We start from the raw sequence: 18,686 nt of genomic DNA on the forward strand, positions 1-18,686 counted from the left end.
TGACAGGAATATTATTGGCATGATCGGGAGGCGGTGGGTAGGGAAGTAAAAGGGGGCGGTGTTTTTGTAAAAGGGCGTTTCCCCTCCCTGACAATGAACGCTTTTATGTCGTTTCTGTTGACAGCGGGGAATTGATATATTGGAGCTGGTTACACAAGTAGGATGGGAGGAAAAATTCGTGGAGGACCAACCAGCGGCCGCTTGGGGTCACATGGGCGCCGTCCAATGATGCTAGAATTGCAGAGATGCTTGCGGATGTTGGGTACAAGTGGCGAGGAGGAAACATGAGTTGTCGGTAGCAACGTCGCCAACTCATTATTTTCAACTGGGGCACCTTTGAAATTGGCACAACAAGTTCGCTGTTAGTCACTCCAGAGGAGCAGCCGCCTTTCCATCGGCTCGCTCCCGCTGCATGGGTGTCTCTTTCATCGCAGCAGACGTTTACCATGTCCAGCGAGACCTCTCCTCTGCTCAACTACCGCCTGTACAATGTGGCGGGCGGGGGGTTCGCCGAGAGCTGCGCCGCTCTCCCGACCGAGGAGGTTTCCATCTGCAGCAGCGGCGGCCCGCAGCCCGACGACAGCCGGAAGCTGTCGACCTTTTTCGGGGTCGTGGTACCCACCGTTCTGTCCATGTTCAGCATCGTGATCTTCATGCGAGTTGGTAAGCTCTTAATTTTTAAAAAAATCCTCGTTTCCAAGCCCCCCCCCCCACCGCTAGCTGAAATACCTGCCATTTTTAAAACGTATATTAAACAATTGCAGCTGTTCGTATTTTATTAAGTTTTAAACCCATTGTTGACATGTTGTAGATTTTATTTGCGAATGACATTGGGGTGTGATTTGCCCTGTGACCTTTCTGCGCCTCAGTTCTTCCCCCCCCCCCACCCCGTTTAAATCCAGCTTCAGCCGGCGGATTGGTTTCTCGGCCGGCAGTTCTCGTGGGTTTAAGATTTTTTTTTAGTAATTTGGTGCATCTGTTTATTTTAAAATGTATCCACCGAAGAGCTGTGTAAAAAGAATGTGATCTCTCTGGCGTAAGTGCACGAGGACCTCGATGTTTAGTGAGACTTGCTCAACCTGTCAATTCTCAGCCTTCCAACGAGAGAATGACTGGGCTATTGTCAAACTTTGCCCCGTGTGCCATTAAAACTAAACACTCCATACAGTTTTCAGAATGAATGTATTCCTTGCACCGACCAGTCTCTGATATTGATCACCCTCGCCTCCAAAGAAGGGTCTGGGCCCGAAATGTCGACTGTTCCTTCGCTTCCATAGAAGCTGCCCGACTTACTGAGTTCCTCCAGCAGTTTGTGTGTCAACCTAGATCAGTACAGCACGGAAACAAGCGCTTCTGACCACCATGATGTGCCGAACCAGCTTTAAAAAAAAATCAAAACTAATCCCTCCTACCTACACAATGTCCGTATCCGCCCCCCCCCCATCCTCATATCCAAACGTGAAAAGCCTCGCATCTATTTGCCTCAACCACCATAACAGGCATCCACCACTCTGAGTAAAAAAAACTTGCCCCTCATAGCTCCCTCTTTTCTTCAACGCATGCCCTCTGGTGTTAGACATTTTAACCCTGGGAAAACAGTTGCTCACTGTCTACTCTATCAATACCTCCCATAATCTCTTAAACCTCTGTCAGATCTCCCCTCCACCTCTGGCGCTCCAGGGAAAACACCCCAAGTTTATCCAGCCTCTCAGGATAGCCCGTGCCCTCTAACTCAGACGGCATCCTGGTGAACCTCTTCTGCGCCCTCAACGTCCTCTCTATAGTGAGGCTTCCAGAAATGGCCTGACCAGAGTGTTTTTTCAAAAGTTGCCTAAATAACTGGCCCTCATTTTTTCAAATCTTACTTCAGACTCCCACTGAAACAATAATAGCTTCTCTTTATACCTTGCCAATTTCTTCTCTACAAGAGGACATAATTTTAAAGTGATTAGCCAGAAGTATAAGGGGAATGTAGGTTTATTTTAACACAATGCGTGAGCCTGAGGTCATTTTAGCTGGAGGGTGGTGAATCTGTGGAATTCATTGCCACATGGCTGTAAAGATCAAGCCATTGGGTATATTTAAAGCAGAGATTGATGGATTCTTGATTAGTCAGGACTTCAGCGGTTATGGGGAGAAGACAGGAAAATGGGGTTGAGAGGGATAATAAATCGGCCATGAATGAATCAATGGCAGAGCAGACTCGATGGCCTAATTCTGCTCCTGTGTCTTATGATCTTGTGTATGAAACACAATGTGGTGGTGGTAGAGCCAGTTGCATCCAGGGACATTTAAGAGACTCTCAGATAGGCATATGGATGATAGAAAAATGGAGAGAAGGGTTAGATTGATCTTAGAGTAGGTTGAAAGGTCAGCATAAAATTGTGGGCTGAATGGCCTGTACTGTGTTCTATTTCTTAAATATCAATCTAATTGCCATTTCTAACTTTGGTCTAGTTCTGTATGTTGGAATGTTAACTTTCTCCAGTATTGCAAATTAGCCCTTTGGATTCCTGTTGATTCGATGCTGTACACCCTCTCTGGGATAACATGTTCTGTCTGGAGAAGTTTAGGTGAATTGTAATTAGGACTTTGTGCCCTGTGGCTCTCAGTTTGTTTGCAAAACAGACACACTTGCAGCAATGGACTACACCCTTCATCCTTTAAAAGACAATCCTTAAAGTAAGTTCTGTCCAAAGTTGAGTGGCAGTTTTGAAAGAACCTGTCTTTCTAGCATGGGGCTATTCAAAGTTCAAGGTACATCACAGGCAGCGAAATGCGCTGTTTGTGTTAACGGACACACCTTGGGCTGTGCCCGGAGTCGGAACATATTCTGGTGTCAACATAAACAGGAGATTCTGCAGATGCTGGAAATCTAGAGCGATGCTGGAAATCTAGAGCAACGCATACAAAATGCTGGAGGAACTCAGCAGGTCAGAAAACATCCATGGAAGGGGAATAGACAGATGGCATTTTGTGGTTAGCACTATGCTTTACAGTACTGATGACCCGGGTTCAATTTCCTGTAAGGAGTTTGTACATTCTCCCTGTGACCATGTGGATTTCCTCCAGGTGCAAAGGTGTACCAGTTTGTAGGTTAATTGCTCATTTTAAATTGTCTCTTGATTAGGCTAGGTTTAAATTGGGAGATTACTGGGCGACATGGCTCGAAGGGCCTATTCCTCGTATCTCAATAAACAAGGACTGATGGGGGTTCTTGACTCATTCCTCTCCATAGATGCTGTCTGACCTGCTGAGTTCCTCTGTGTGTGTGTGTGTGTGTGTGTGTGTGTGTGTGTGTGTGTGTGTGTGTGTGTGTGTGTGTGTTTTCCAGCCCTAACAACATGAGAAGCAAAGCAGGAGAAACAAGCATTTCTCCCTGCCACCCATGTGAACACACAGTCCATTACCCTAGGGGAGGCCTTGAGCCTGCAGACATTGGGTTCTGACTCAATCTGTGCTGGCTGTCCCCCTGCAGATTATTTCACTCAGTTCAATGTTGATGGGGTGGAGATGTGTCTCTACCAAAGTAGGTGTAAGGTGCTCCTTCCCTTCACTGGCCTGCAGGTCACCCTTGGGCAAGGTGTAGCACCTGCTTAGTCCCCCTCCCCCCACCCACCCGATCGTGGTCATGTGAAGCCATGGGAGCAGGTGGTGGATGGTCATATGAGTAGCCAGTGCATATCACAATCCTGGTTATGTGACCACTGACACCAGGCAGACTGTCTCTGGAGAGTATTGATAATGGCTGGAGTCACCCGTCTTGTAAAGATACTGCCCAGAAGAAGGCAATGGCAAACAGTTTCTGTAGGGGGGGGAAAAAAAGTTGCCCAGATCAATCATGATTATGGATAGAGCATGATTGTCCATGTCATATAACAGGACAAATAATGAACAAACAGTGTTGATTCCTCAGCCTATAGACTCACTTTCAAGGTCTCTACAACTCACGTTCTCAGTATTACTTTCTGTTATTATTTAGTTAATTTTTGTACTTGCACAGTGTGCCCTTTGCACATTTGTCAGTCTTTGAGTGTAGCTTTTCATGATTCTGTTGTATTTCTTTTGTTCTACCATGAATGCCTGCAAGAAAATAAACCTCAGGGTATCATTTGATGACGTGTGCTCAGTGGCCAGTTTATCAGGTACAGGAGAGGAACCTGGTGTGGTCTTCTGCTGTAGCCCATCACTTCAAGCTTCGTGTTGTGTGTTCAGAGATGCTCTTCTGCACACCACTGTTGTAACACCTGGCTGTTTGAGTTACTGTCGCCATCCTGTCAGTTTGAACCAGTCTGGCCATTCTCCTCTGACCTCTAACAAGGCATCTTCGCACACAGAACTGCCCTTCACTGGATGTTTTTGTGTTTCTTGCAGCATTCTCTGTAAACTCTAGAGAAAATCCCAAGAGATCAGCAGTTTGAGATACTCAAATCACCCCATCTGGCACCAACAATGATTCCACAATCAAAGTCATTTAGATCACAGTTGTTCCCCATTCTGATATTTGGTCTGAAAACAACTGAACCTCTTGACCATGTCTGCGTGCTTTTATTCATTGAGTTGCTGTCACATGATTGGCTGATTAGATACCTGTATTAATAAGCAAGTGTACCTAACAAAGTGGCCACTGAGTGTGTGAACACTTTGAACTTTGAAGTGGACAATCACCTCCATTGTTGTCTGTGGTGTGGAGCATTATGCTTCTAGTTTTATTTTTAATGCAGATTAGTGCAAATGTGCTACAGTAGATGTGTTATCTAAATTCCCCTCTGTCCACTCAGATTGTCTCTTCAGAGTGGCGGGCATGCTGGATTGGGGTAAGGTGTGTTTTCCCCCAAAGAGCTGTGAGGCCCTTTGACATTGATCCATCCTGGTTGCCATTAGCAAACTCGCCATTTATCGGTTTGTTTGGGGCTGGCCTGGTGATTGCAGCCCTGAAGTCCCATTGAGTTTCAAGCTGTGACTTTAAGCCTTCTCCTGATTCACTATCATTCCCAGCAGTCTGCCAGGCTTTCAGAAGATGTGCTTTATTTGTCACATGCACGTCGAAACATGGATGACGGAGTGGAGGTGCGTCTCTATCAAAGGAGGTGTAAGGAACTCCTTCCCACCACTGACCTACAGGTCACCCTTGGACAAGGTGTAGCACCTACTGAGCCCCCCCTCCCCAAATCAGGATCATGTGATGACGTGAAGCCATGGTAGTGGGTGATGGATGGTCATATGAGCAGCCGGTGCATATCACAATTCCTGGTTATGTGACCACTGGCGCCTGGCAGACAATCTCTGAAGAGTATTGATAAGGGCTGGGGGTCACCTGTCTTGTAAAGACACTGCCCAGAAGAAGGCAATGGCAAACCACTTCTGTAGAAAAATCCTCTAAGAACAATCATGGTGATGGAAAGACTGTGCCCACATCATGCAGCACAGCACATGATGCTGGCACTGAAACATACAGTGAAATGTGTAGTCTTTCGCTGATGACCAGCGTGGTCCGAGGATTGTGTCGGGGGCAGCCACTCTTCCAGTGCCCACTGTTTACTAACCCTAACCCATACATCTTTGGAATGTGGGAGGAAACCAGAGCACTTGGAGGATATCCACTGGGGAGGAGAACGTTCAGACAGAAGCGGGAATCGACCCTGATCGGTGATCATTGGCCCTGTGAAATGATTGAGGTCTCCGCTGTGCTTTCACTCCACTCTCATTCATACACATGCATTCTAACACTGTCCTTCTGGCCCTGCACGCCCTCCTCCATCTGTAAAGCTTTTTTGGCTCAGACCGTCCCAGTGATAGAAGCCCCGATACACTGGAGCAACGGGAGTCCGAAGGTTCCTGATTGTGCTCTTGTCATCCACTGGCTCTTCCTGCTCTCTGCCTTGCCCAGTCAAAGTTTTCTGCCTTTCAGTCAGATCTCCCCCCGCCCCCAGGCACCACACACTCCTGTGCTCCACTGCTGCCCTGCTACTCCTGCTCACTACGGTGGGCCACCACTGCTGTGTGAGCCTTGTAAACTGGTGGTGGTGGGAAAGACTGTGTTGAACTCTGCACTGAGTACCTCGTTAATTCTGCAGTGGATGGTCCCAAGCCTGGCTGAGAAAGGAGGAGGCTTGAACATGAGGCTAGCAACACCGTTACATTTTTTTTTAAAAACCCCAGAGATACAGAACCTCCGAAGACCTCATGCCTGGGAGAGGAAGGGTCTTTGAAGATGGGTTACCCCAGGGGACCACTTGGAAAAACTGGTGCAGGACAGGGGACTCTGGCGACCTGCTGTCACCGGCCAGTGCCCCGGTCTCTTGTCCATGGTGTGATCTGTTCCCCTCCTGGACGAATGGATGCAGTTGGTGTCAGTTGTGGGGTCTTGCTGTGCAACACCAATTGTTGACGGAGCTATTTGTTGCTGCACTGGAGTCCCACAAAGCAGTAAACACCTTCATTGCCTGGTTGCATCTTCACTTCCTGCGCATCATTTATTAAATAGACCTCCACACTGACCTCTGTGACTTGCATTGGGCTTGTTCCTCCACTGTTATGCCCTGCCATTACCCAATCGCCAGTCCATAGGATGTGGTGTATGACTACAGACTTGTAACCTGTGACCTAGCAGTACAGTTTCATGCTCTCTGCTACAATATTTATGAGTTCCAAGTAAAGTTATTCTGCAAGTATGTGTAAAGCCTTTCATAGGTCAGGGTTGAGCATAGATGTTGTCCTACATTCAAGACACAATGTTCAAAACAAATTGATTATCAAAGTACCTGTGTCACCTGATTCATTTTCTTGTGGGCATACTCACTAAATCTATAATAGAATAACCGTAACAGAATCAATGAAAGGCCGTACCAATTTGGGCGTTCAACCAGTGTACAAAAGACATCAATCTGTGCAAATACAAAATAATAATACATATCAAGAACGTGAGATGAAGGATCATTCAAAGTGAGTCCATGGGTTGTGGGAACATTTCAATGATGGGGCAAGTGAAGCTCTTCCCTTTGGTTCAAGAGTCTGATTGAGGGGTAATAACTGAACCTGGTGGTGTGAGTCCTGAGGCTTGTACCACCTTGATGGCAGAGCGTGACCAGGACAGTGGGGCCCCTGATGATGGCTTCTGTGACACCACTCCATGCAGGTGTGCTCGATGGTGGGGGAGTGCTTTACCTGTGATGGATTTGGCCTTATCCATTGTGTTTGGTAGGATTTTCCATTCAAGGGCACTGGTGTGATGCATTTGGTCAATACACTTCCAATACACATCTACAGAAGTTTGTCAAAGTTTTGGATATCACGTTGAGTCTCTGTAAACTCTATAGGGCCGTGCGATATGAGAGCAAGCTGTTGCCCATGTAGGAAGCTCCCCCTCTCCACACAGCTGATGCACCCAAAGGAATGTCAGAGACTCATACAGTTTGGCGCCAGTGGTGATGCAAGAGTTGCCAGTCAGCGTTGACCCCAGCTCCAGATTTCTTCCTTGGTATACTCCCCATGAATGGGTACAGCTGCAAGGCAGCGGAGGTTTGAGATCAGAGTGGTCTTTCTCCAAGATGAGTATGGAAATATCACCATTTGCTACCCTCAGATTTATTTCTTGCAGACATTTACAGGAAAATAAAAGAAATGCAACAGAATTTTTGGAAAAAAAAGCAATAAATAGCAATGGCTGAGCCATTCAGCTCAATCGGTTCATGCCAGCAATTGTGCCCCAAACCTTGCATTTCTAGAGAGTGACTCTCCATGCCTTGCCCCTTCATGACTCCATGTTGAATGTATCTATGTTTTTCAACTTTGGTAGGTTATCAAAGACGCTTGCAAATTTCTGCGATGGAGAGCATTCTAACTGGCCGCATCACCATCTGGTATGAGGGGGAGGGGCTACTGCACAGGATCGAAATAAGCTGCAGAAACTTGTAAACTCAGTCAGCTCCACTCCATCATGGGTACTAGCCTCTGTAGTATCCAGGACATCTTCAAGGAGTGTCTTAGAAAAGTGGTGCTCATCATTAAGGACCCCTTCTCTTCCACTCCCCCCAATCACCCAGTACATGGCTTGTTCTCATTGCTACCATCGGGAAGGAGGTACAGCAGCCTAAATGCAGGTTGATTCAGGAACAGCTTTGCCATCCAAATTCTGAACGGACAATGAACCCAGCTACTCTACCTCACTTTTTTTCAATTTCTATTTTTGTACTAATTTAGTTTAACTAAAATATTCAATGCCTATAAAAAGTATTCACCACTCCCCCCCCCCGGGAAGTTTTCATGCTTTATTGTTTTACACCATTGAATCACAATGGATTTAATTTGGCTTTTTTTTTGACACTTCTCAACAGAAAAGACTTTCATGTCAAAGTGAAAATAAATTTCTACAAATTGATTTAAATTTATTACAATTATTAAACAAAATAATTGTTGCATAATTACTCACCCCCTTCAAGTCAGTATTTAGTAGATGCATCTTTGGCAGCAATTACAACCTTGAGTCTGTGTGGACAGGCCTCTATCAGCTTTGCACATCTGGACACTGCAATTTTTCCCCATTCTTCTTTACAAAACTGCTCAAGCTCTGTCAGATTGCATGAGGATCGTGAGTGAACAGCCCTTTTCAAGTCCAGCCACAAATTCTCAATTGGATTGAGAATAGGATTAAATATAGGATTTCCCTATATTTTGCTGCATTCATTTTACCCTCTACCTTCACAAGCCTTCCAGGACCTGTTGCAGTGAAGCATCCCCACAGCATGATGCAGCCACCACCATGCTTCTCAGCAGGTATTGTGTGTTTTTGATGATGTGCGGTGTTTCGCTTCAGCCAAACGTAGCATTTAGTCTGGTGGACAAAATGCTCAATTTTGGTTTCATCAGACCATAGAACGTTTTTCCAGCTGACTTCAGAGCCTCCCACATACCTTCTGGCAAACTCGAGACAGGATTTCAAGTGAGTTTTTTTTTCAACTGAGGCTTTCTCTTTGCCACTCTCCCATAAATCTGTGACTGGTGAAGCACCCGGGCAACAGTTGTATGCACAGTCTCCTGTCCAGCCAAAACTTTCTTTTTGTGTCCTCTCCTTCTCCCAGCATGTCTGCAACACCCTTTTTGTAGGATGGCTATCACCATGCCCCCTTAAGTTAATCCAGTAATTGGCCTCCAGCTGTTTACGTCGCAGCCCCAATGGCATTTCACTTGCTTCAACTTGGAGTGCACACACTGGGGAAGATCTAGCCACTCCCAAGCACACCCTTAGAGCCCGAGCTTGCACGATATCCAGTTCTGCCAGCACAGATTTTGTTGCTGACCCCAATACATAGTCTAACCTTGATCTTATTAATGCTACATAAATATACTTCAGTGATGCAAAATCAGCACCCCGTTCCAATCCAGCAAGACACCTCATGACATTTATCACATTTTTACATTTACTAACTACATATCTAACATGTTCTCTCCATGTTAATCTCAAGTCAAAGTGCACTCCCAAAAACCAAAAACTTTCAACACTCTCCAGGTTACTTCCATACAGATTCAAACTAAGTTCCCTGAACTTTTTCCTTGTAAAGAACATGGTTTTTGTCTTCTCCACTGAAAGTTTAACACCCCATTCTGTCTCCCACTCTTCAACTTGATTAATTCCATCTTGCATTTTCGTAACTATATGTTCAATATTTCTCCCTCTTTTCCACAAAGCCCCATCATCTGCAAACAATGACCTCCCCACTTCCGTTGGAATATTTACGAATATATCATTTATCAAAATGGAGAATAAAGTTGGACTCACTACACACTCCTGAGGCATCCCGTTTTCTACAACATACTGGCTTGAAAGCTCTGATCCTATCTTCACCTGAATAGTTCTCTCATTTAAAAAGTCCTTAACCCAATTGAACATTGCCCCCCCATTCCCATTAAATGTAGCTTGATTAGGAGCCCCCCTTTCCATAACATATCATAAGCTTTCTCAACATCAGAATAAACTGCAGCCACTGTCCCTTTATTTACTTGAGCTTTTCTTATTCCATCCTCTAGACACAACACTGGATCCATAGTATTCCTCCCTTTCCTGAACCCGCTTTGATACATAACCACTACTTTCCAAGAAGTACACTAACCTCTCATTTATCATGCGTTCCATAAGTTTACATACATGTGACGTCAAGGCAATAGCAGTTGGACCTTCCAGATACAGGTAAATTTTTACTGCAATCGATTGAAACACCTTGACTACACACAGGTGATTTCCATTTAACTAATTATGTGACTTCTAAAACCAATTGGCTACACTCATGATGATTTGGTGTGTCATATTAAAGGGGGTGAATACTTGTGCAATCAGTTATTTTGTGTTTTTGTATTTTTGTAATTAATTTAGATCACTTTGTAGAGATGTGTTTTCACTTTGACATGAAAGTCTTTTTCTGTTGATCAGTGTCAAAAGAAGCCAAATTAAATCCACTGTGAGTCAATGTTATAAAACATGAAAACTTCCGAGGGGGAGAATGAATACTTTTTATAGGCACTGTAACATACTTACTATAATTCATGTTTTTTTCTATTATATATTGCATCGTATTGCCGCCACAAAGATAACAAATTTCACAACATATGCCAGTGATATTAATTCTGATTCTAAACTCAGTCACTAACAGTGGTAGCAAGTTTCACACTTTTGGGTAAAGAGCTTTTTTTTCTGAATTCCGTAAGCTGTAGGAGCAGAATTAGACCATTTGGCCCATTGAGCCTACTCTGCCATTTCATCATGGCTAGTCCATTTTCCCCTTCAGCCCGAATCTCCTGCCTTCTCCCCATATCCCTTCATGGCCTCACCAGTCAAGAAACTAAGAACATCTGCCTTAAATATACCTGTGACTTGGCCTCCACAGCCCTGTGTGTGTGTGTGTGTGTGTGTGTGTGTGTGTGTGTGTGTGTGTCACCACCTCATGGGTGAAGAAATTCCTCCTCGGCTCTATTCTAAAAGGAAGCCCTTCTATTCTGAGGCTACGTCACGTGTTGAATTTCTTGAAGACATTCTGTATGCCAATCATAAGCAAGAAAAAAAAAAATCGGCAGATGCTGGAAATCCAAAGAACACAAAATCTGGAAGAACTCAGCAGGCCAGGCAGTGTCGACTGTTTACTCTTTTCCATAGACGTTTCAGTCCGAGACCCTTCATCAGAACTTTAAATAGGCATCCATTGGTCTCATGAGGCCATGGACTTGCGCCTTGGAAAGTTTCTAGGGTGCAGGCCTGGGCAAGGTTGTATGGAAGACCAGCAGTTGTCCATGCTGCAAGTCTCCCTTCTCCACGCCACCGATGTTGTCCAAGGGAAGGGGATTAGGACCCATACAGCTTGGCACCGGTGTCATTGCAGAGCGATGTGTGGTAATGTGCCTTGCTCAAGGGGACACACACACTACCTCAGCCAAAGCTCGAACTAGTGACCTTCAGATCACTAGACGAATGCCTTAACCACTTGGCCAGGCGCCAACACCATCAGAACTAGAACTGGAGAAAAAAGCTGAGAAGACAATAAGAAGGAGGAGGGAGGAGAGGAAGAAGTGCAAGGCAGCAGGTGATAGGTGAAACTGGGAAGGGAGGAGGGGTGAGGTAAAGAGCTGGGAAGTTGATTGGTGAAAGAGATACAGAGCTGAAGAAGCGGTATTCCGGTAGGAGAGGACAGAAGGCCATGGAAGAAAGGGAAGAGGGAGGAGATGAGGTGAGAGGGAAATGGCGGGGGGGCATACTGCCATCAGGTTGGAAGCTACCTAGATGGAATATAAGGTGTTGCTCCTCCAACCTGGGTGTTTCCTCATCGCAGCAGTAGAGGAGGCCATGGACTGACATGTTGGTACGGGAAGTGGAATTAAAATGAGTGGCCACTGGGAAATTGCGCTCCCCCCCCCCCACCTCCCGCTGTAAGTGCTCGAGGAAGCAGTCTCCCAATCTACATCGGGTCTCACTGATTATACAGGAGGCCGCACTGGGAACACCAAACGCAGTATATAGCCCCAGCAGACTCACCTGGAAGGAATGTTTGGGGCCCTGAATGGTTGTGAGGGAGCAAGTGTAGGAGCAGGTGTGGCACTTGTTCCGTTTGCAAGGATAAGTGCCGGCAGGATGGGAGGAGAGGACAATGGAGTCACATAGGGAGCGATCCTTGCGGGAAGTGGGGGTGGGGGGACACGGGAGGGGAAGATGTGCTTGGTGGTGGGATCCCGTTGGAGATGGTGGAAGTTGTGGAGAATTATTTGCCGGATGTGGAGGCTGGTGGGGTGATAGGTGAGGAGAAGAGGAATCCTATCCCTGGTGGTGTGGTGGGAGGATGGGATGAGGGCAGATGTGCGTGAAATGGAAGAGATGCAATTGAGGGCAGTGTTGATGGTGGAGGAAGGGAGGTCCCTTTCTTTGAAGAATGAGGACATCTCCTTAGTTCTGGAATGAAAAGCCTGAGAGCAGATGTGGCAGAGACAGAGGAATTGAGAGAAGGGGGTGGCATTTTTTTAACAAGCAACAGGGTGGGAAGAGGTATAGCCCAGATACTAATCATAACAATACCATTCTCTCTGCACTAATCCCAACCTCACTATACTGGATACCCCATCTTGGTCTTCTGCCTTCTCTGGATCTTTTCATTGCTACCTCCTGACAAGGCATCAACCGTCTCGACTTCACTCCTGTCTCCAATTTCAACCTCATTCCCTCTGAACACAATGCTCTCCATTCTCTCCGCACTAATCCTACCCTCACCATACCCTATGACTCTCTCTTCCATCCTGTTACTTGTAAAAATGCCACCCACTTCTCTTAATTCCACCATCTCTGCCGCACCTGCTCTCAGGATGAGGCTTTTTATTCCAGAACTAAGGAGGTGTCCTCCTTCAAAGATGGGGGCTTCCCTTCCCCCACCATCAACACTGTCGTCAACTGCATCTCTTACATTTTGCTCACATCTGCCCTCCACACACCAGGGATGGGCTTCCTCTTCTCACCTAACACCCCACCAGTCTCTGCATCCGGCAGAGTACAGTCGACGTTTCAGGCCGAGACCCTTCGTCAGGACTAAGTCTTGACGAAGGGTCTCGGCCTGAAACGCTGACTGTACCTCTTCCTAGAGATGCTGCCTGGCCTGCTGCATTCACCAGCAACTTTGATGTGTGTTGCTTGAATTTCCAGCATCTGCAGAATTCCTGTTGTTTCCCTTTCTTCCATGTCCTTTTGTCCTCTGTTAGATTCCCCCTTCTAAGCCATGTAGCTCTTTCATCAATCAACTTCCCAGCTCTTAACTTCACCCCTCCCTTCCCCCCCCCCACCACCCCATCACGGTTTCACCTATCACCACCTTGTACTACTTCCTCCCCTCTCCACACCTTCTTTCTCTGAATTCTCATCTTTCTTCTCCACTTCTAGTTCAGATGAACAGCCTTGGCCCGAAATGTCGACTGTTTACTCTTTCCCATAGATGCTGCCTGGCCTGCTGAGTTCCTCCAGTACTTTGTGTGTATGTGAGAAGGACACTGTATTGAAGGCTTTCTTTTATGTTTTTTTTTTAACCACCACAATATTCTTTTTGTCCACTCGGTTACGAATTGTTTGAGAGTCACCACGGACTTTTTGGATAGAATGCACTTGTGCATACAACGATAAACTTCATTAATACTTTATCCTGAACCCCTCTTTTTGAAGGACAAACTAGCAGTCTAGGTTTGAGCCCGACTTCGGGCACAGTTTGTGTTTGCACATTGTCCCTGTGACTGTATTGGTTTTCTCCCACATCCCAAAGGCATGTAGGTTGGTGGGTAAATTGCCTGTAATATGTCAGGAATTTTGGGGCCGGGCTGGGGGGTGAAAGTGGAGGAGAGCGTAGAGGAAAAGTGGGATTGGTGTAAATTTCTTTATTCAATGAGATTCAGTGTGGAATAGGCCCTTCGAGCCACGGCACCTAGCAATCCCCTGATTTAGTCGTAGCTTAATCTAATAAATATATATATAAAAACTCATTCACTCTCACTCTCTCTCACTCTTGGATGAACTCAGCTGGTCAAGCAGCATCTATGGAATTGAATAAAGAGTCGATGTTTCATGTCGAGACCTTTCTTCAGAATTGAGAAGGAAGGGGGAAGAAACCAGAATGAAAAGGTGGGGTGGGGAGGAGGATAGCTGGAAGGTGATAGGTGAAGCCGGAGAGGAAAGAATCTGATGTGAGAGGAGAGTGGACCATAGAAGGAGGCGGCCCAGGGGGAGGTGATAGGCAGGTGAGAAGTAAAAGGTCACAATGGGGAATGTGGTGGGGGGGGGTGGAATTTGTTCACTGGAAGGAGGAATCTATATTCATGCCATTGTATTACTCCTTGACCCTGAGGCTGACCAATTAACCTACCAGCTGGTACATCTTTGGACTTTAGGAGGAAATTGGAGCACCCAGAGGAAACCCACGTAGCCACGGGGAGAATGTACAAACTCCTTACAGGCAGTGGCGGGAATTGAACCTGGGTCACCTGCGCTGTACTAACCAGACCACTACTGTGCCGTGTGCTCACCGATCATCGTGCAGGCTGAAAGGATTGTTTCCACGTTGTGTTACTGACTCCTGGGTGTCTCTGTAAACATTCATTCCTCAAGAGGATTTTCTCGTCAGCATCATGTGGGTGAAACTGGCTTGGCAAGGAAGTTTGTGCCTCTGCCAGGATTAGGTATTTTCATCTGGGGAAGCAGTTTTAATGCAAGACCAATTCTGCCAGCTCTTAGACAGCGGGACCCTACGAAGCTTGCTGGGCCGTTAACTGCATAGTACATGCAAGACAGCAGTTGTTAGTTTGTTCAAATTGCAAAGCACACTCACCAAACTAACTCGCTGAGCTCCAGCCTCTGACAAGTAGGGGAGGGCCAGAACATGACATTCAGCATTTGATGTTGCCGTTCGCCGAGCTTGGAAACTAGCTTGTAGACGTTTTGTCTCCAGTCGAGATTACTTCCTCAGCTGTTGGTGTTTCTCCTTGAAGGTGCTTGCGTTTATATAGACCCCCACCCCGCATTCACTTGCGTCCGTCCTGATTGGTTGCCCCTTCAGCTGACCTTTGAATTCTATTGGTTCGCGTTTCTTTAGCTTTTAGGGGTTCCGTAGAAGAGGTCTACATTGATATGTTTGTTTATGGAGTTATTGCAGATGTCACCTCGACTGGTGATGAAACGTCCGCAAGCTAATTGCCAAGTTCACTGAACACTGCAACATCGAACACCACAATCCAAGCTACCAATATTCACCACCATCCTTTGACATGCAGCCTTGGGTCAACCACTGGTATCCTTGTCATAATATAGGAACTGGAACAATATACACACAGTAATTAAAGTTCAAATAAGTTTGTTTTTCCATTAAACATCCCAATCGCATTGGGACTATTTAACTTCAAGACCATCTTGGGTCTCAATACCGTTAAGATTGGCATGCACCACCAATATATAAGGGTCAACATAACAACACACATCAAAGTTGCTGGTGAACACAGCAGGCCAGGCAGCATCTCTAGGAAGAGGTGCAGTCGACGTTTCAGGCCGAGACCCTTCAGTTAGTCCTGACGAAGGGTCTCGGCCTGAAACGTCGACTGCACCTCTTCCTACAGATGCTGCCTGGCCTGCTGCGTTCACCAGCAACTTTGATGTGTGTTGCTTGAATTTCCAGCATCTTCAGAATTCCTGTTGTTAGGGCCAACATAACAGTGGCCTGTGAGTGCATGTTCCTGGTCTTCTGCTGCTGTAGCCCATCCACTTCAACATTAGATGTGTTGTGCGTTCAGTGATGCTCTTCTGCACACCACCACTGCTGCACTGCGTGGTTACTTGTGTTCCTGTCAGCTTGAACCAGTCTGGCCATTCTCCTCCGACCTCTCTCATTAACAAGGCATTTGCACCCACAGAACTGCCACTCACTGGATGTTTTTTTCCCGCACCATTTTCTGTAAATTCTCGAGCAGAGGTTTCCAACCTGGGGTCCACGGACCCCTTAGTGGAAACCCTTGCTCTAGAGACGGTTGTGCATGAAAATTCCAGGAGACCAGGAAATTTCTGAGATACTCAAACCATCCCATCTGGCACCAACAATTATTCACAGTCAAAGTCACTTAGGTCACATTTCTTCCCACAACACACATCAAAGTTGCTGGTGAACGCAGCAGGCCAAGCAGCATCTCTAGGAAGAGGTACAGTCGACGTTTCAGGCCGAGACCCTTCGTCAGGACTGGATTAGTACAGAGGGAGTGGAGAGCAGAGCATTCGGAAGGTGTGAGGTTGGAATGGGAACAAGGTGCGGTGAAGTCGAGACGGTTGATGTCCCGTCGGCAGTTAGCAGTAAAGAGATCCAGAGCAGGCAGAAGACCAGAGCGGGGTGTCCATGAAGAAGAGGAGGGTTGAAGACGGGAGAAGGGGGCATCGGTGGGGGTGGAAGTGTCCTTGCCGAAGAAGTAGGCTCGGAGACAGAGACGGCAGAAGAAGAGTTCTGCATCGTGGCGAACACGGAACACGCTGAGGTGTGGGCGAAGGGGGACAAAGGTGAGGCCCTTACTGAGGACAGAGTGTTCTGCCTCCGACAGTTGAAGGTCGGAGGGGATGGTAAAGACCCGGCACGGATGAGAGCTGGGATCAGAGGGGGGAGGGGGGAGGCTGGGGGTGTCAATGGAGAGGGGAGGGTTGGGGTGAGAGGAAGATGACCCAGGAGCTGACTATGGGATCTGAAGGAGACGGGATTGCAGGGTATTGGTGGGGGGAGGGGAGACGGGAGTCACAATAGCAGCACATAAAGACCCGGCCTGGAGTTCAAGGCTGGAGTCGCAGTTGGTTGCGCAATCGCTGTGAAGGTGTCCATGGTCGTTGCTGGGATCCGGGTTTTGAATATGCCCTGAGGTGTTCGAGCCAGTGAGATCAATGGCAGGAGCCGCAACCTGAAGTTCATGCCTGCTAGTTTCATGGCCAGCAGGCTCTGGAGTCCGTAGATGTAGGATCTTGCGATCTTTGCCTACCTATATTCTGATGTTTGGTCTGAACAACAACTGAACCTCTTGATCATGATTGCGTGCTTTTGTGCATTGAGTTCCTGGCACATAATTGGCTGATTAGATATATGCATCAACAAGCATGTGTACCTCAAAGTAGCACTGAGCATATGTATACTGCTCTAATTGACATGGCAAGGATACAGGCTGTCCTCTGATTTTGAACACTAGACTTGGGGACACCACCACTTCCTCCTCTCCACCCATAAGAGATACTTCATATAACTAAATTCAAAAGACTGATGAAGTAGACATCTGTTCTTATAAACGTCAGAACAAGTTTCCTTTTCTCCTTCTACTTTTAATAATTATTCTTTTTTAGTTTGGTGCACTTTTAATTCCATGCATTACAATATTTAGGAGGTATGGTTACCAATATTGAGAACTAGGGAGTCCTTGTGCAGGGTTCCCTGAAGGCTAACTTGCAGGTTGAATAAGTGGTAAGGAAGGCAAATGCAATGTTAGTATTAATTTCGAGAGGACTAGAATATAAAAGTAAGGATGTAATGTTGATGCTTTATAAGGCATTGGTCAGACTGCACTTGGAGTATTGTGAGCAGTTTTGGGAGCCTTTATCTACGAAAGGATGTGCTGTTATTGGAGAGGGTCCTGGAGAGGTTCTTGGAATGTAAGGGTTACCATAGATGTGTTTGATGGCTCTGGGGCCGTACTTGCTGGAGTTTAGAAGAATGAGGGGCATTTCACTGAAACCTATTGAATATTAAAAGGCCTAGATGAAGTGGACATGGAGAGAGGATGTTTCCAACAGTGGAGTCTAGAACCAGGGGGCTCAACCCTCAGAGTAGAAGGACGTCCATTTACAATAGAAGAGGAATTTCTTTAGCCGGAGAGCGGTGGATTTATGGAATTCGCTGCGACGGATGGATGCGGAGGCCAGATATTTCAGATATACTTAAAGCAGAAGTTGATAGGTTCTTGATTAGTCAGGGTGTCAAAGGTTACAGGGAGAAGGTTGGAAAATGCGGTTGATAGTAAATCAGCCACATGGAATGGCAGAGCAGACTCAATGGGTCGAATGGCCTGATTCTGCCCCTATATCTTATCTCAGCATTTGTTTTAATCTCCATGTTGTGATGTTAGCATCGATTTAGCAGTGGTGCCTCTGGTCAAATATCCTACAGTATTCTCTTCCACCTGTCCCCTTTACTCTTCTTCCATTTCGCATTTCGGTTCCTCTCCATAGATGCTGCCTGACTTGCGACTTGCTGAGTTCCTCAATGTCTGTCTGTCTGTCTGTCTAAGGCCCTGAAAATGGTGGTGGTGTCCTGTACCCGAGCAGACGCATAACGGCCGCCTTAATCTGGGCCTTCACTGTAGTTTTCAAATGACCAGTTTTAATCCTGCAGATGTTGATGGAGCATTGCCTGAGGCATCCCCCTCTTAAAAAAAACTGCATTTATTCACTGGCTGACAATGGCCTCATTGTTGCCGACATGTGACAGTCACAATGCTTCTCTTTTTTTTCCCTGTAATTAGGGAGGTCACAAGGATCACTGCTTTCTGTCCCTCTGCTTTGTACATAAACTGTGGATGGTTCCTGCCGATTCAAGTGTGAGGCTGCTAATTAAATATCTGATGCTGGGATGCCAGCGGGAAAAGGCAGAATAACTCGAGCTGCTCAG

General features: G+C 46.4%; 1 protein-coding gene across 1 annotated transcript in view; it reads left to right on the plus strand.

Moving 5' to 3' along the window:
- The first annotated feature begins 222 nt into the window (after positions 1-222).
- The window catches only part of LOC134346924 (solute carrier family 12 member 9-like), a 107,308-nt gene continuing 88,844 nt past the window's right edge, over positions 223-18,686 (plus strand). Inside the window, exon 1 of the mRNA XM_063048784.1 lies at positions 223-663. Coding sequence (XP_062904854.1) covers positions 447-663 — 217 coding nt within the window. The 5' untranslated portion in view covers positions 223-446. The remainder of the gene's footprint in view (positions 664-18,686) is intronic.

Source organism: Mobula hypostoma, chromosome 5 (genome assembly GCF_963921235.1).
Source record: "Mobula hypostoma chromosome 5, sMobHyp1.1, whole genome shotgun sequence".
Lineage (NCBI taxonomy): Eukaryota > Metazoa > Chordata > Chondrichthyes > Myliobatiformes > Myliobatidae > Mobula > Mobula hypostoma.